This window comes from Osmerus eperlanus, chromosome 5 (genome assembly GCF_963692335.1).
Source record: "Osmerus eperlanus chromosome 5, fOsmEpe2.1, whole genome shotgun sequence".
NCBI lineage: Eukaryota > Metazoa > Chordata > Actinopteri > Osmeriformes > Osmeridae > Osmerus > Osmerus eperlanus.
Genome location: NC_085022.1, coordinates 10,382,618 through 10,398,162, shown reverse-complemented (window position 1 = coordinate 10,398,162; position 15,545 = coordinate 10,382,618). Strand labels below are relative to the sequence as shown.

The 15,545-nt window shown below is 41.3% G+C and overlaps 2 protein-coding genes across 2 annotated transcripts in view; one reads left to right on the top strand and one right to left on the bottom strand.

The window, feature by feature from the left end:
• The window catches only part of LOC134021090 (proprotein convertase subtilisin/kexin type 5), a 401,110-nt gene that overhangs the window by 232,472 nt on the left and 153,093 nt on the right, over positions 1-15,545 (bottom strand). The window lies entirely within an intron of this gene.
• Positions 92-8,149, top strand: LOC134021088 (uncharacterized). Its single transcript, XM_062461563.1, has 6 exons — positions 92-411; positions 445-1,919; positions 2,441-3,715; positions 3,846-4,126; positions 4,263-6,936; positions 7,012-8,149. Exon 5 carries the CDS (start codon positions 6,007-6,009, stop codon positions 6,916-6,918), a length of 912 nt encoding a protein of 303 aa, XP_062317547.1. The 5' UTR covers positions 92-411; positions 445-1,919; positions 2,441-3,715; positions 3,846-4,126; positions 4,263-6,006; the 3' UTR covers positions 6,919-6,936; positions 7,012-8,149.

The following is a 15,545-nucleotide window of genomic DNA, read 5'->3' as shown; positions in this document are numbered from 1 at the left end:
TGGCGGTGAATTGTTTTCAGCACCCACAGCCTTCGGAGTACTATAAATTCAATCAATCCGTCCGACTCGTATAATTCGGCCTTAAACTTTCAGTGCTTAGGGCGCTTACACTGACAGAACCAGCAGAATTCAGTGCACTGAAAGTACCCGGATGACGCACTGCAAACGGTCAAAAAATGCAGTGTACAACGATGGACACTACTCGCCCTAAACGGGCGCCATATTGGCTACGTAGCGGAAGAGGAGGAGCCCTTTCGGCAGCTTTTCATTTGTAAAATAATGGCGGACGAAATGACTCGCGAGCAGATTCGCCTTAGATTCGCGGGTGTCACAATCAGATTTGCGTCCGTCACTTCCCGCCAAGTGGTTAACTTAAGTGTTCCATTTGAGACAGCACTACTCAGCGACAGAGTGCACTAGAGATCTAAGTGCACTGTATTGCAGTGTACTTAGTAAAGTGTACTTAGTAAAGTGCGCGGTAGTAGACACAGCCTCAGTGTCACTGTCGAGTGTAAGCGAGACAAAGGGGGCGGGGTAATGGCTGCCCAGACGTTCATTTGGCCAACCGGCCTTGGGGAAATGGAGGACGGCCAACTGTGTCGCTCAGTCTTCTGCCTACATTTTCTTAGTAGTTAAAAAAATTATAAGGCAAGCGGCCCTCCGGCCCAGACGTGTCTCGGCCCACCGGGAATTCTCCCGGTGCTCCCGATGGCCAGTCCGCTGTTGGTTGAAGGACTTTTACACGGCACCCCTGCTCTCATCAGACGGCACCCCATGGTGCCGCGGCACCCCGGTTGGGAAACACTGAGATATAACATCCTCTCATTTATTAAGATTAGGGCTCTGCAGGCATAACCATTCCATTTGTAAACCATACAACAATATATTTGCCTTTGCTAATTGAATCATCAAAACATAATGGCCTAGGAGTTTGCTCTTTGTTTCTGTCATAACCAACCATTATGATGAAATGACATTTGAGAGTCCTGGATGTTAACAAGTCTCAGAATGGCCTTCCCATGATGACTAATATTCACCAACCTTATAGGTCAGGTGTCAGGTGGCTGAGCGGTTAGGGAGTCGGGCTAGTAATCTGAAGGTTACCGGTTCGATTCCCGGCTGTGCCAAATGACGTTGTGTCCTTGGGCAAGGCACTTCACCCTGCTTGCCTCAGGGGGAATGTCCCTGTACTTACTGTAAGTCGCTCTGGATAAGAGCGTCTGCTAAATGACTAAATGTAAAATGTTATAAACAGAGGTGAGCAGCCCAGACAGAATTCTACCTGCATACCAGATTTGTCAGAGAGAAACTAGGCGTTATTCAAATGGAACAATAACCACAGTCCAAGATAGACATGGAACAGTAATACTTTTTTAGGGTTTTTCAGTATAACACACTGAGTCATACCCGTATTGCCATGGTAGGAATTGCTGTTGGTGGGTCACACTGTGTTCAAGCCAGGTAATCTCGTGAGGTCATCCAATGTCAAGTCAGTGAGGTATAACAGAAGGACGTAACCAAGTCATCTCTCGTTGGAATAGAGTGTGGCATGGCTTCTACCCAGAAGGATATACAGGTTACACATGTTACAGTATTACTGGCCTCCAAGCCTCCTGTGTGTAAAAACACCATCAGAATCTAACAACAGAGATCTATAGACTTTGAAGTAAACTGCAAAAGGAACTTTGAAGTTTGAAAGAATTTTAGGAAATCTAAGGAACTTTTGCAGGACAAAGATTCCAAGCACAAAGAGAAGCAACATTGGAGTGGCTCAACAGCAAAAAAATGAACGTTTTACAGTGGCTCAGTCAAAGTCTGGATCTTAATCCCATTTAAACTCTGTGGCACAATTTGAAAATTGCAGTCCACAAGCCATGACCAACCAACCTGAACCACTTGGAGAAAATCCCAGAAGAAAGGTACATACTTACCCCAACAGACTTAAAGCTATTATTGTAGTGAAAGGTGACTCAACTAAATATGTGGGGGGGTTGGAGGGTTGAATATTCAAAATAGACCATTGTTTTGTTAAAAAATATAAAACCAATGTCACCTTACAATAATACATTTGGGGATTTTGTGTTTTAAAATAAAATGTTGAACAGAACGAAATGTCAATGTACCATTTGTATTTCAGCAATATGAGAGAATTGGTCTGAACCCAAGGCCATGCATGTATTTACTTTCTACATATTTATCCAAATCAGTTATCAAGGCGGGGGGGTATTTATACCAGATGGTTTAGAACCTACTTAAGTGGCAAAGATGGATGCAGCTTCATTTGACATTCCTCTTCAGGTCACATAGGAAGCTGAGCCATGACTATGCTTAGAGCCTTTGTCTGTTCTATACAATGCCACTCAAAAGAGCAAAATGGACACAGGTCACGGTTCTGTTGTTTCACCCATTTGCCTGTGACCATCAGTTCCCCTATTCACAGAGTATGGATCAATGCGATGGCTGGAGTGTGAGGTGCCTTGCAGGCACTGGTGAGGAGAGATTACTCTGACAGGCTCCATTCAACTGGACGCTCAGCCCCAAGGCCCTGCATTAACCTACCATGCTGATGCTACAGAACGAGGACCTCTTTTCACAAGCTATTCAACATCTGAAGCACTCAACAACATCCCTGAGGTACTCACCTAGACTACTTAGGCATGAGCACTACATAAACACTGGCAATCTGGGAAGGCTATCTTATCTATCTGATATCGGCAAGTGTTGTCTGTGACTGTCATTGTAATTCAGAACCAGGTAGATGCTTCTGAATGCAGTAATACTATAGTTACAGTTTTTCACAATTGTTAAAACACGTTTCTCAAAACAATAACGGCTTTCTCAAAACTGCACACACAAAACTGAAAACCTCACACACAAAATGCTAAACCTGACTTTCCTGACCTCCCTTTGCAAGATGACTCTTTGCCATCAAATCTCTTACCGGTTCGCAAAATGGAACTTGTGTTCTCATTTGGTACACACAGCCATATTTTCACACACACATACCATTCATAAGAGTACACACGACTAAGCATTTGCTGCACACTAACAAGCATTGAAAACACAATTATAGAAATGGAACACAGCATATTACAGTTTTTCTCAAATGCTAAAACACAAAAGCCAATCCTCTAAACCAAATGACCAGTTGTCTAAACACATTTACTAAATCTAGCCATCATTTTCCAATATCATAAACACATTTCACATGAAGACACAATTCACAAAACACAATCCTCCGTTCTCATAAATCTTAACACACTTAACACATTTTTCCTTGTTAAAACACAAGTTGCAAAAGAACTCGCATATTCTCAAATGAAAGCTCATGTGATGCAAAATGCTTGCCACAGTCAGCAATATTTGAACACAATGAACACACCTGGCGTCATTCATTACACACAACGACTCAAAATTGAAGACACCTCTTGCTAATGCTGTGACCACATGTATAAAAGCAAGTTCAGAGTGTATAGTTTGCTGAAGATTCCAAACAAACACAATGGATGAAGGCAGAGTTAGGGGAAGAGGAATTCGAGTCAGAGGAGGGAGAAGAGCTGGCCTGGAAGACGACGACGGACGAGATGCGAGCAACAGTCATTGACCATGTCATTGTCCATGGCATGACAATGGCTGAAGCAGGACTAAGAGTCTGTCCAAACCTGAGTAGGTTCACCGTGGCCACCATTATCAGGGCATTCAGACAACACAACAGGTATTGTACTCTATTGCTTTCTTTGTCACAATACAATTTTACAAGCCTGTGAAAGTAGTCTATTGGTTTCAAATCAGTTGTTACTGTATTGTAAAACATGTCAATTAACAACAAATGTTTCTTTCTTTAGAGTTGAAACAATGCCACATAGAGGTGGGAGGGTTGCCATATTTACAGCGGCACAAGAAACCCTCATTGTGGATATGGTTCGTGAGAACAACCTCATCAGACTCCGGGAGATCAGAGACAGTCATTGCCGATAATGTCAACTTTGAGAGCATTGATGATGTCAGCTTGGCCACAATAGACCGAGTTCCCCGGCGCCAAAAGATGCGGATGAAACAGGTCTATAGGGTTCCCTTTGAGCGCAACTCTGAGCGACACAAAGACCTACGTTACGAGTATGTGCAAGTAAGTATACATCCATGTTCACAGTACAGTTAGTGGACATACTGTGTTGCTCAGTGGCCTACATTACTTCTGGACAATACTGTGCTACCTGATTGACTGTTGTTCTGAACACCTGTGCACTTTCACATTTTCACAGAGGATATTACAGTTGGACGCAATGGCCAGACCTCATGAGTACCTCTTCCTGGATGAGGCTGGCTTCAACATGCAGAAACTAAAGCAAAGAGGCCGTAACATCATTGGCCAAAGAGCCATCACTGAGGTTCCTAGCCAACGGGGGGGTAATATTACTCTTTGTGCGGCCATGGGTTTGGAGGGGCTTGTCCACCGGCGTGCTGTCCTTGGGTCTTACAACACCCAACGTCTCCTCACCTTCCTAGAGGAGCTAAAAGACATCCTCCTGGACCGCCAACAACACCATCCTGGGCCCGCACATCACATTTATGTGATAATTTGGGACAATGTACGCTTCCACAGAACAAACCTAATCAGAGAGTGGTTCACCACCAACAGTAACCACTTTTTAAACGTCTGTCTGCCACCCTACTCCCCTTTCCTGAACATAACTGGTACGCAGGTACGCATGCGCGACACAAATCAGGAATGCGTAATGCCACTTGTATTACTACGCGCCTTTGCTTAGGCCTACTCGATCTCGATCTTGTCAACTAAACTTACACATGACATATTGCTTGTCGACAACTACTGTCAGAGATGTCCAAAAAACAACAAACATTAAGTAGCTTCTTCGGCGTTTCACCACCTACTAAGAAACGCCAACTGGAGCCAGAGCCGAAGAAAAGACTTTTTTCGGAAAAGTGGCTCCAAGATGTGCAGTGGCTTGATGCTAATGATGAGCGCACTGAAATGTGGTGCAAGATTTGCCGATCAAATCCACAACTAGCTGACAAAACAGGTGCGTTTTTTAAAGGCTCAAAGAATTTCAACCATCCTTTATTTGAGAAACATGATAAGAGCAAAGAGCACATGAACGTGGCACAAGCCATTGCTAATAAACAAGCGAGCCGAGAAGAAATCCAGTCGCCCACTTGCCAGATGGCGAGACAAGCTGAATGAAGAACAGCGACAAGCTCTGTCTAATATTTTTCTCCTCGCCTTCCATAAAGCAAAACACGCACGCCCCATGTCTTCCTATTCTGAAGATATTCCTTTACTGAAGCGGCTAGGAGTAAATGTCGGAGGTGCATATCATTCACGTGAAGGTGGCACACGGATCATGCAGAGCATCGCTTACACCATTAACGGGGAGTTACGAGCCAAGTTGCAGTCTGCTGAATTTTGGGGGCTGCTTTTTGATGGATCTGAGGACATCACAAAAACTGAACAGGAAATCGTTTACATCGTTTCTGTGTCCAGCAACGGAGAGTTTACCTCGGACTTTATTGGACTGATTGAATTGGGTGCTGACCGAACCGCGCAGGCCATAACAGACGGACTTGTGAGACTTTTCCATGACACAGGCCTAGATGACTGGACAAAAAAGTTGGTCGCTGTATGCACAGACGGGGCTGCTGTCAACGTCGGAATCAACAACGGCGTTTTGCCAAAACTCCGGCGACTTGCTGCGGTTGGAGACTCCCTTGTGCACATTCTGTGCACCGCACACACACTGGAGAATTGCGCAAAATCAGCTGATCGCAACGTTCCTTACTGTGAGACATTTAATGGCTCTGTGGTCAAGCTGCTGCAGTTTTATTTACAGAAAGGTGGAGCAAAAAAAACTGCTGCACTGAAGAAGCTGTGTGAAGAAAATGGGATCTCCTTTGTGAAACTGGGAAAGTTTCACAACATAAGATGGTCTGCATGGAGGCATGAAACACTGCTAAAAATATCAAGACTATTGCCAGCCATTAAAATGCATGGCTACAAGTGATAACAGTGACTTGCAGCATATCTGCACAGAGCGTTTTCAGTGCTTTCTGTCAAACATGCTTGACATAGGCAACATTTTGAAGACCACATCCATTAGGTTTCAGAAGGAAAAGCTGACCATTGGAGAATGTAAGGACGAACTCATGGTGGCCATTGGACAGTTTACACTTCTGCTTGATGGGGAAGGCCACAGGGCACACACTGTTTCTAATGCAAATGCTGACAGAGACAAGACAAACTTACTCAGGAGGTTAATTGAAGAGTTTGAAGTCAGATATAACTCCCTCAAGTCATGTGATCATTTCTTAGTATTTGATCCCTCAACATGGCCTCGGGAAATGCAAGACCTCCACAGTTTTGGAAACACAACAGTTTGCAGCATTCTCAAGAAATATGAGGCCACCTTGCAACTTGACAAAGACACCACTGTGACAGAATGGATGCGCTTAAAGCAGGCAGGAAAACGCCTGGGATCCTCTTCTGTGTATGACTTGGTCCAAATAGTAAATACAAGTAACCCAGATGCTTACTCCAACATCAACAAGGTGGTTAAGCTGTCTCTTACACTGCCTTTAAGCAGTGCAGCTTGTGAGAGGGGTTTCTCACATCTAAACATAATAAAAACCAAGTACAGATCTCGTCTGTCACATGCTCGTCTCTCAGCCCTGATGCACATTCACTTGTCAAAGCAGACCACAGAGACATTTGACCCAAAGCAAGCTGTCGACCTGTGGATGGAGACAGCTAATCGGAGGCTCAACCAAGGACAGGGAGGTGCATCTGCAGCATCTTCATCATCTACCATGCAGGAAGCTGAAGCAGAGGACAGTGGGGGTGACACTGAAGAGGACATTGGTGGCGACACTGAGGAGGAGAGTGAGGAAGACTGCACTTATTAAGACCACGCTACATATGTGGTGAGTACCAAACACCATCTCCTGGTACTCACCTGAGTAACTCACTGAATAGGTTATGTGCACCCCTGCCTATAGAAGAGTTCTTCTCATCGTGGAGATGGAAGGTTTATGACAGACAACCATACACTAGAGATAACCTCCTAAGGGCAATGGAACTGGCCTGTGTTGACATCCCAGTGGAGGCCTTCCAAGGATGGATGCGCCATTCCAAGGCGTTTTTCCCGCGGTGCCTGGCAAGAGACAATATGGCCCGATGCAGCTCAGCGACATGATGCCGCACAGTGATTGTGTGGTGTGAATAAAGTAAATAAAAAAACTTCACACCCTGATCATGTTTTCAAGAGTACTGTTGTGTGCAATAGATTGTTTTTGCATTGAGTTGTGTTACAGTAGTGTACATGCAGAATTTACTATAGATTTATACTCTTCATATGAAACTCACAAATCTAAATGCCTAATCCTCTGCAGAGATCTAAGAAGATCCATTACTGTAAAGTTTCTAAAAATATGCATTGGCAGTTATGAAACAAAGAACCTTCTCACAAATTGAGCATTGTGTTTTCAATTGTTTTGCTGTAGTGTGTAATGATGTGTATAGTGTTTACATTTTCGAAAGCTTCGAGCTGCTCTTTTGGTGTGAAAGTTTGAGTTTTGAAGTGAGAAGGTGTGGTTGTGTTTATGTAGCTTTAGAAAAGGGTGTTGTGTTTAGACATTGGGGAACATGGAGGAAACGTTTGTGAAATGTGTTTTAGCATTTGAGAAAAACTGTAATGACAATGGCTCTGGAGAATGAGCCATTTCTCCTTCTGTAAAATGTCTCAGTGTAGGCCTACTTTTTTCATAGTCAAACATAAAATAGCACACAAATATGCAGCCAAAAAAGTTTTATTTCGGTACACACAGAAAACATGCTGACGGTCTGGACGTTCCTGAATGTAGCATTGGTCAGCCAGGATCCTAGTTTGTATTTGTCGGAGTGTGATAGCGTGGTTCTCACGAACCATATTTGGGTGTGCTTTGCCTTCGGCAAGGGCACAACCTTTGTTCTCTCACATATATATTTATTTATTAGTGTGTTTGCTGCAAGCAAAAACATTATTGTTATTCTGCATACTTATTGGGTGTGCTTTGCCTTCGGCAAGGGCACAACCTTTGTTCTCTCACATATATATTTATTATTATTTATTTTTGCCCCCCTAAATCTTCGTCAATATTTGGCCTACATAGACAACCTAGGTGTCAAAAGTGTCGTATTGGTTGCGATTGAGTTGCTTGTATTTTTATTTACGTTCCGTTGCATGGTTTAGGCTCAAGATAAGTTTTTGTGGCGAAAAGTGAAGCTAACGGTGGCTAATTTGCTAGCCACAGTCACTGACGTTACTAACGTCACTACGTCACTAACGTCACGAAAACACGCGTGACTACCTGTAGCAGAACATTTGTTTCGCATCTGTTAACTTGGGGGATAGCTAGGCTAACTATAGCTTTACTGCAAGGCAGCTGCAGAAACGCCACAAGCAAAGAGGCCAGGGTGACTATTTACTCATTTTACTTTGTGATGTGAAACACAATTGTGAAATGTATTGTACAATATTAGCTGATATTATTAAGGAAGTAGGCCCACATCTACTTTCGGAAACGGTAGTCTACTATTTCACTGAAGCATTAGCATGACATTAGCCTCTGTTGCCCGGGCAACACATACTACAGTGGTCTATGATGCATCTGTTTTCAATCGTTAAAATAAACATTCCTCACAAATACATTTTTGTTGTAGGATTTATTCTGACATTAGTAAACGATTTGTTGGTGAAATTACCATTACCTGTGGTTTCAAACCAGTGTTGCTCACTGCAACGCTGTAGCTTACGCGAGACACACTACAAAAACATCTACACAGCTGTTTAGGAAGTCAAACGGCGACATGTTCGGCACTCCCCTTACTTAAATCAAAAGTCTTTCAATAGGTGAAACTATCTGACTACTAACCTGAACTTCATTGCCACAGCCTAAACTTTGTCAATCTGTTCATGAAAATAATTAATTTCATCCTAAACCGTACAACGGAACGTTAAATCCAATTCAACCAACGCAATCGCTACTGTACCAAGACGAACACAGCAGTAGTCTAGTACTGTACCGTAGTAGTACAATTTACCGGGGCAGCTTCTCCACACAGGGCTATATCGCATTTTGCGTTGTTACTGACAATGATCGCTACCAGCGAGCTTTTTATGAATGAGCGATTTTCCACTAAATAAATGTCAAGCTTATTTACGTTTTGGGGGGCATATTTTCAGTTAGCAGATGGTACTGTTTGAATCGCGATTCCATCTTCTACTGTCGGTAACGTCGTAGAATAATCTTCAAAGGGGGTTCTTTATTAATGAATGAATGCAATGAGTAGGCTAAATGCATGAAAATATCACGAGAAGGGAACAACTTAAAATGACGTTTAAGTCATAGAGATTAGGTCAATTTTTACACCGGTCTGCCAAATGTATTCGTTTTTATTCAACGATGAGGCTGCCTCTTGCAGGGGAAATGAGAAGACATCTATTTCATTCTATACTTCACTCGTATTTTCAGTTGTAAATGAGCAGCAAAAAAAAAATGCTTTTAAATCTATGTTATCTTTATAAATAATAATTATGCATTTTTATATAAAATACAGAAATATCAGTTGTAAAAATGTCATTAAAAAACGGACCCCTGTGCAACCGACGCAAGCAAGCACACCCTACAATTTCCCCAGAAATTGTACCCTCTCGCTTTGCCTTCGGCAAGGGCACAACCTTTGTTCTCTCACATATATATTATTATTATTTTTTATTTCTTTTTGCCCCCCTAAAACTCAGTCAATATTTGGCCTACATAGACAATCTAGGTGTCAAAAGTTTCGTCTTGGTAGCGATTGAGTTGCTTCTATTGGAATTTACGTTCCGTTGCATGGTTTAGGCTTAAGTTAAGTTTTTGTGGCGAAAAGTGAAGCTAACGGTGGCTAATTTGCTAGCCACAGTCACTTACGTTACTAACGTCACTACGTCACTAACGTCACGAAAACACGCGTGACTACCTTTGGCAGAACATTCGTTTCGCATCTGTTAACTTGGGGGATAGCTAGGCTAACTATAGCTTTACTGCAAGGCAGCTGCAGAAACGCCACAAGCAAAGAGGCCAGGGTGATAACTATTTACTCATTTTACTTTGTGATATGACACACAATTGTGATGTGTAATGTACAGTATAAGCTGATATTATTAAGGAAGTACATCTACTTTCGGAAACAGTAGTCTACTATTTCACTGAAGTATTAGCATCATGACATTAGCCACACATACTACAGTGGTCTATGATGTAGCTTTATCTGTTTTCAATCGTTAAAATAAACATTCCTCACATATACATTTTCGTTGTAGGATTTATTCTGACATTAGTAAACGATTTGTTGGTGAAATTACCATTACCTGTGGTTTCAAACCAGTGTAGCTCACTGCAACGCTGTAGCTTACGCGAGACACACTACAAAAACATCTACAGTACACAGCTGTTTAGGAAGTCAAACGGCGACAGAACATGTTCGGCACTCCCCTTACTTAAATCAAAAGTCTATCTAACTACTAACCTGAACTTCATTGCCACAGCCTAAACGTTGTCAATCTGTTCATGAAAATAATTAATTTCATCTTAAACCGTACAACGGAACGTTAAATCCAATTCAACCAACGCAATCGCTACCAAGACGAACACAGCAGTAGTCTAGTACTGTACCGTAGTAGTACAATTTACCGGGGCAGCTTCTCCACACAGGGCTATATCGCATTTTGCGTTGTTACTGACAATGATCGCTACCAGTGAGCTTTTTATGAATGAGAAATTTTCCACTAAATAAATGTCAAGCTTATTTACGTTTTGGGGGGCATATTTTCAGTTAGCAGATGGTACTGTTTGAATCGCGATTCCATCTTCTACTGCCGGGTAACGTTGTAGAATAATCTTCAAAGGGGGTTCTTTATTAATGAATGAATGCAATGAGTAGGCTAAATGCCTGAAAATATCATGAGAAGGGAAAAACTTAAAATTACGTTTAAGTCATAGAGATTAGGTCAATTTTTACACCGGTCTGCCAAATGTATTCGTTTTGATTCAACGATGAGGCTGCCTCTTGCAGGGGAAATGAGAAAACATCTATTTCATTCTACACTTCACTCGTATTTTCAGTTGTAAATGAGCAGCAAAAAAAATGCTTTTAAATCTATGTAATCTTTCTAAATAATAAGTATGCATTTTTATATAAAATATACAGAAATATCAGTTGTAAAAATGTCATTCAAAAACGTACCCCTGTGCAACCGACGCAAGCAAGCACACCCTACAATTTCCCCAGAAATTGTACCCTCTAGTTTTTTTTTCCTCCCACTTTTTTCCGTCACCTACTCCTTTCACACCGTTTAAGCTAGAAACACCGTTCAAACTTCATTTGATAAAGTCTGAACTGCTCTAGTGTGCTATTACTTTTCTCATTGATAACTTTTAAAGTTTTTAAGGTATTAAAGTTGCTAAAACAAAATGGGTTTCAATGGTTCAGAATGTTCAAGTCAAATTCAATTGTGACGTCATGCATGGTTAACACTTTCCTGCCTGAATATGCAGACTTTTTCAAATAATATACCTGAACTGTTTATACCATTTTGAAGACAAGATTTAGGGCTTTCTAATGATGTAAATATGTATATGATCATGTTAGGCAAATCATCCTTTATCAAGACGATTTCACGGAGCCATTCTGACAAAAATCTTCTCTGTGTGCATTACTTTTTTAGAAAACCTAATTTTTAACCACTTTCACTACAAGATAGAGGATATGTTAGAGCGTATGAAATGTGCGTACGTTTGTCGTGAATTCAGAACAGCAGACATATTTAAGATAGACTATTTTGTTTAAAAGTTATGACCACTGAAGTGATGAGTGGGATAACGCAATTCCAAGCTAGCGCGATGGCTCTCCATAACTAAAAACGGTTCTACTTTTTTCCACAATCGACCAAATTGGCCAAACAAGGTATGTACATTGATCTTAAAGTGTACATAATCTAGCTAGATTATTTTTCTTTAAGAAAGTTTCACAGAAATCTGCAAAAATCGAGGCTCAACACTGTCATATCCGACTCATCCAGTCACGAACAGCCAAACCGGGGTCACGAAAGGTTTACTGCAGCTGGCATTACTACGAACAAAAGCTTCGTAACTGAAACGTTTTTACTTTTAGTTGACCATATTGAACACAGACGTTAAGAAACTTGTCTTTACTCTAAATATCTTCTCCGTTTTCAATTTGAAGCAGTAAATCTAACACATTAGGAATTCTCCCACGACATCCGCTCGCTCCGCTTTGACAAATATGTTTTCTCAGTCCACCATACATTAGACGAGCTAATTTTATCTTTTGTTTTAAAGTTCTGGTCATTCTAGTGAGGAGTGCTTACAACGCTAGCTACGACTGTCATCATACAGTACTGTACTAGCTGCCATAGAACGGCGAAACTAGCTACGTCTATCGTTCGTTACCTACAAACAAATGCTTCGTAACAGTATTTATTTTTTATCGGCGATATTGACAACAGAGGTTAAGGAACTTGTCTTTAATCAAAAGATTGTCTCCGTTTTCAATTTGAAGCAGTATCTAGATTACTGTAGGAAATCTCCCATTGCATCCTCTCTCTAGCTTCTTCGGCTAAAGATGGACGACAATGACGATGCATGCATTATTCACGCCTACGGTGTTAATACAGTCTGTAAAAATACCACTTTGACACACTTGCAAGAAATGATCCGCTGGCTAGATGTAGCATGATCTTATTTACCACCCACAATAGTTCTGCTTTTTTTGCAGCAGCATTCTGAGTTAGAGTAGCTAGCTTTTCCAGTTGCACAACAAAGTCACATAATGTGACGAGATTGAATTTAAAAAACTCACCAGGGACAACGACAACATCGGCAACCCTGCACTATGGATTATTATTTTGATGTCATCTTTAAATTCAGTGTCTGAACAGGACTGGTTGTGCAGGCACACATGATTAGTTGTTGGAATGCTGAAGCAGCATTCCAAGTATTGTTCTTTGAATCTTTATTCAACTTATTGTTGGAATGCTGAAGCAGCATTCCAAGTATTGTTCTTTGAATCTTTATTCAACTTATTATTATTGTTGGAATGCTGCTTCAGCATTCCAAGTATTGTTCTTTGAATCTTTATTCAACTTATTATTATTTATCTTCTATTTCTTCCGTGGCACCTTTCAGCGCCTTCAAATCTTCAGCTATTAAAACCGTTCAGCTATCAAAAAATTCAGCAGTTTCAGGCCATGGGTGCTATGACTTTTCAGCTTTGTACCTCTTATTCTTGAATTAATATAAATCAATATTCATAATATTTTTAACATGGGTTTCCAATGGAGTTTTCTTTCAAATCCTCTCAAACTTCTTTAAACTTCTTCAACTTCCAAATCCTTCTTCTTCCTCAATCTTTCAGCTAGAGCCACCATTTCAACTTTAAAATGTTGACAAAACCCTAAACTATTTTTAAATAATTCAGCTTTTTGATATCTATTCAACTTTTTTCAATATCACTGATTATGTTTCATGACCTTTTCAAGCCGTTTCTGAGATTTACATGGGTGTTTACGTGAAACCCTAGACTGCAGACTGAAACGCTTAGAGTGGAGGGCAGCTTCGGATGTCGTTGAAAAAATATTTCTAGTTTGCCAGCATTGCCACAATTTTCGCTCTTCATGCTTCGTTTTTGGATCAATAGATAGCTAATTTTGTGCTGGTCGTAGACAGTTGTCTGTTGAATCCAACAGACGTACACATTTGTTCAGAGCCCCACGAAAGCGAGACAAAGTCCAACTCTCGCCCCATAGAGACCAATGCAAATCTGGTGACAAAATCGTCAGAGAAAGCAAAAAGAACAAGATTTTGAAACTGCCGGTAGAGTCGTATTTCTGACCGCACAGAAATATAAAGGACATCTCTGGTTTCGGCAGAGTCTTGGGTCTCGGAAAATATCCTTATTTTTTGGATTGGACGTATAGTTTTGCGTCTAGGTCAACTTGTTTGAGGTGTGGATGCTAGGTAAATGTTCGTTTTTCTCTCTGCCTAGCTCGTTAGCCGTCACAGCTGCGCCATCACCGTGACAACCAAACAAACACGCACCAGGAAAGCAAAAGGGACACGTTTTCGAAACTGCAGGTAGAGTCGTATTTCTGACTGCACAGACATATAAAGAATATCTCTGGTTTAGGCAGAGTCTTGGGTCTCGGAAAATATCCTTATTTTTTGGATTGGACGTATAGTTTTGCGTCTAGGTTAACTTGTTTGAGGTGTGGATTCTAGCTACATTAGTTATTCTCTCTGCCCAGCTCGTTAGCCATCACAGCTGCGCCATCACTGTGACAACCAAACAAACACGCACCAGGAAAGCAAAAGGGACACGTTTTCGAAACTGCAGGTAGAGTCGTATTTCTGACTGCACAGACATATAAAGAATATCTCTGGTTTAGGCAGAGTCTTGGGTCTCGGAAAATATCCTTATTTTTTGGATTGGACGTATAGTTTTGCGTCTAGGTTAACTTGTTTGAGGTGTGGATTCTAGCTACATTAGTTATTCTCTCTGCCCAGCTCGTTAGCCATCACAGCTGCGCCATCACCGTGGCACCCAAACAAACACGCACCAGGAATGCAAAAGGAACACGTTTTCGAAACTGCAGGTAGAGTCGTATTTCTGACTGCACAGACATATAAAGAATATCTCTGGTTTCGGCAGAGTCTTGGGTCTCGGAAAATATCCTTAGATTTTGGATTGGACGTACAGTTTTGCGTCTAGGTTATCATGTTTGAGGTGTGGATTCTAGCTACATTTCTCTTATTCTCTGCCCTCAGCGCGTTAGCAATCATAGCTGCACCATCACCGTAACGACAGACACGCACCACTCAGTCTCTCAAATAGGTGATTGGTACGTTTACTTGACCATGAGAAACCCGATTACTAGCAATTGTCGGTTTATGCCAATAATACGATTACTCCGTTTACATGTGTAATTAGTTATGCGATTACTCAATAAACGTGTCTACATGATTCTTTTTTATTAATCGTTGTATGCTCCACGGACAAAACTTGCACCGTCATCCTTCTGCAACAAAGTGTCGCCGTGTCTTCCTGTATCGGCCCTACTGCTGTATGTTTCATTCCATCAACACATTGAATCCTACTAAGAAAGCCGAGTAAACGCACTCAATGCACACATCTGCTACTGCTATTACTATCCCAACTATAATTTCAGCTGATAAGACAATAATATTCTTTTTATGACTAGCTAGCCTAGGCCTACTTCTTCTTCTGTTTAACAGTTCAGCTTTTAGCTTCTCCCGCATTGTATTTCAGCTCTTAGCGTTGTTAGATGATGCAGTTCAGTTTCCACACTGCCTCTTTTGTGTGACTCACACATTTCTTGACATTCATTTCAGCTTGCGGGTATTTTCTCATTTCTGTATTTTCTGCAATTTAAGAAAAATAATTTCATCTTTCAGCATTCCAACGCATTTTCAGC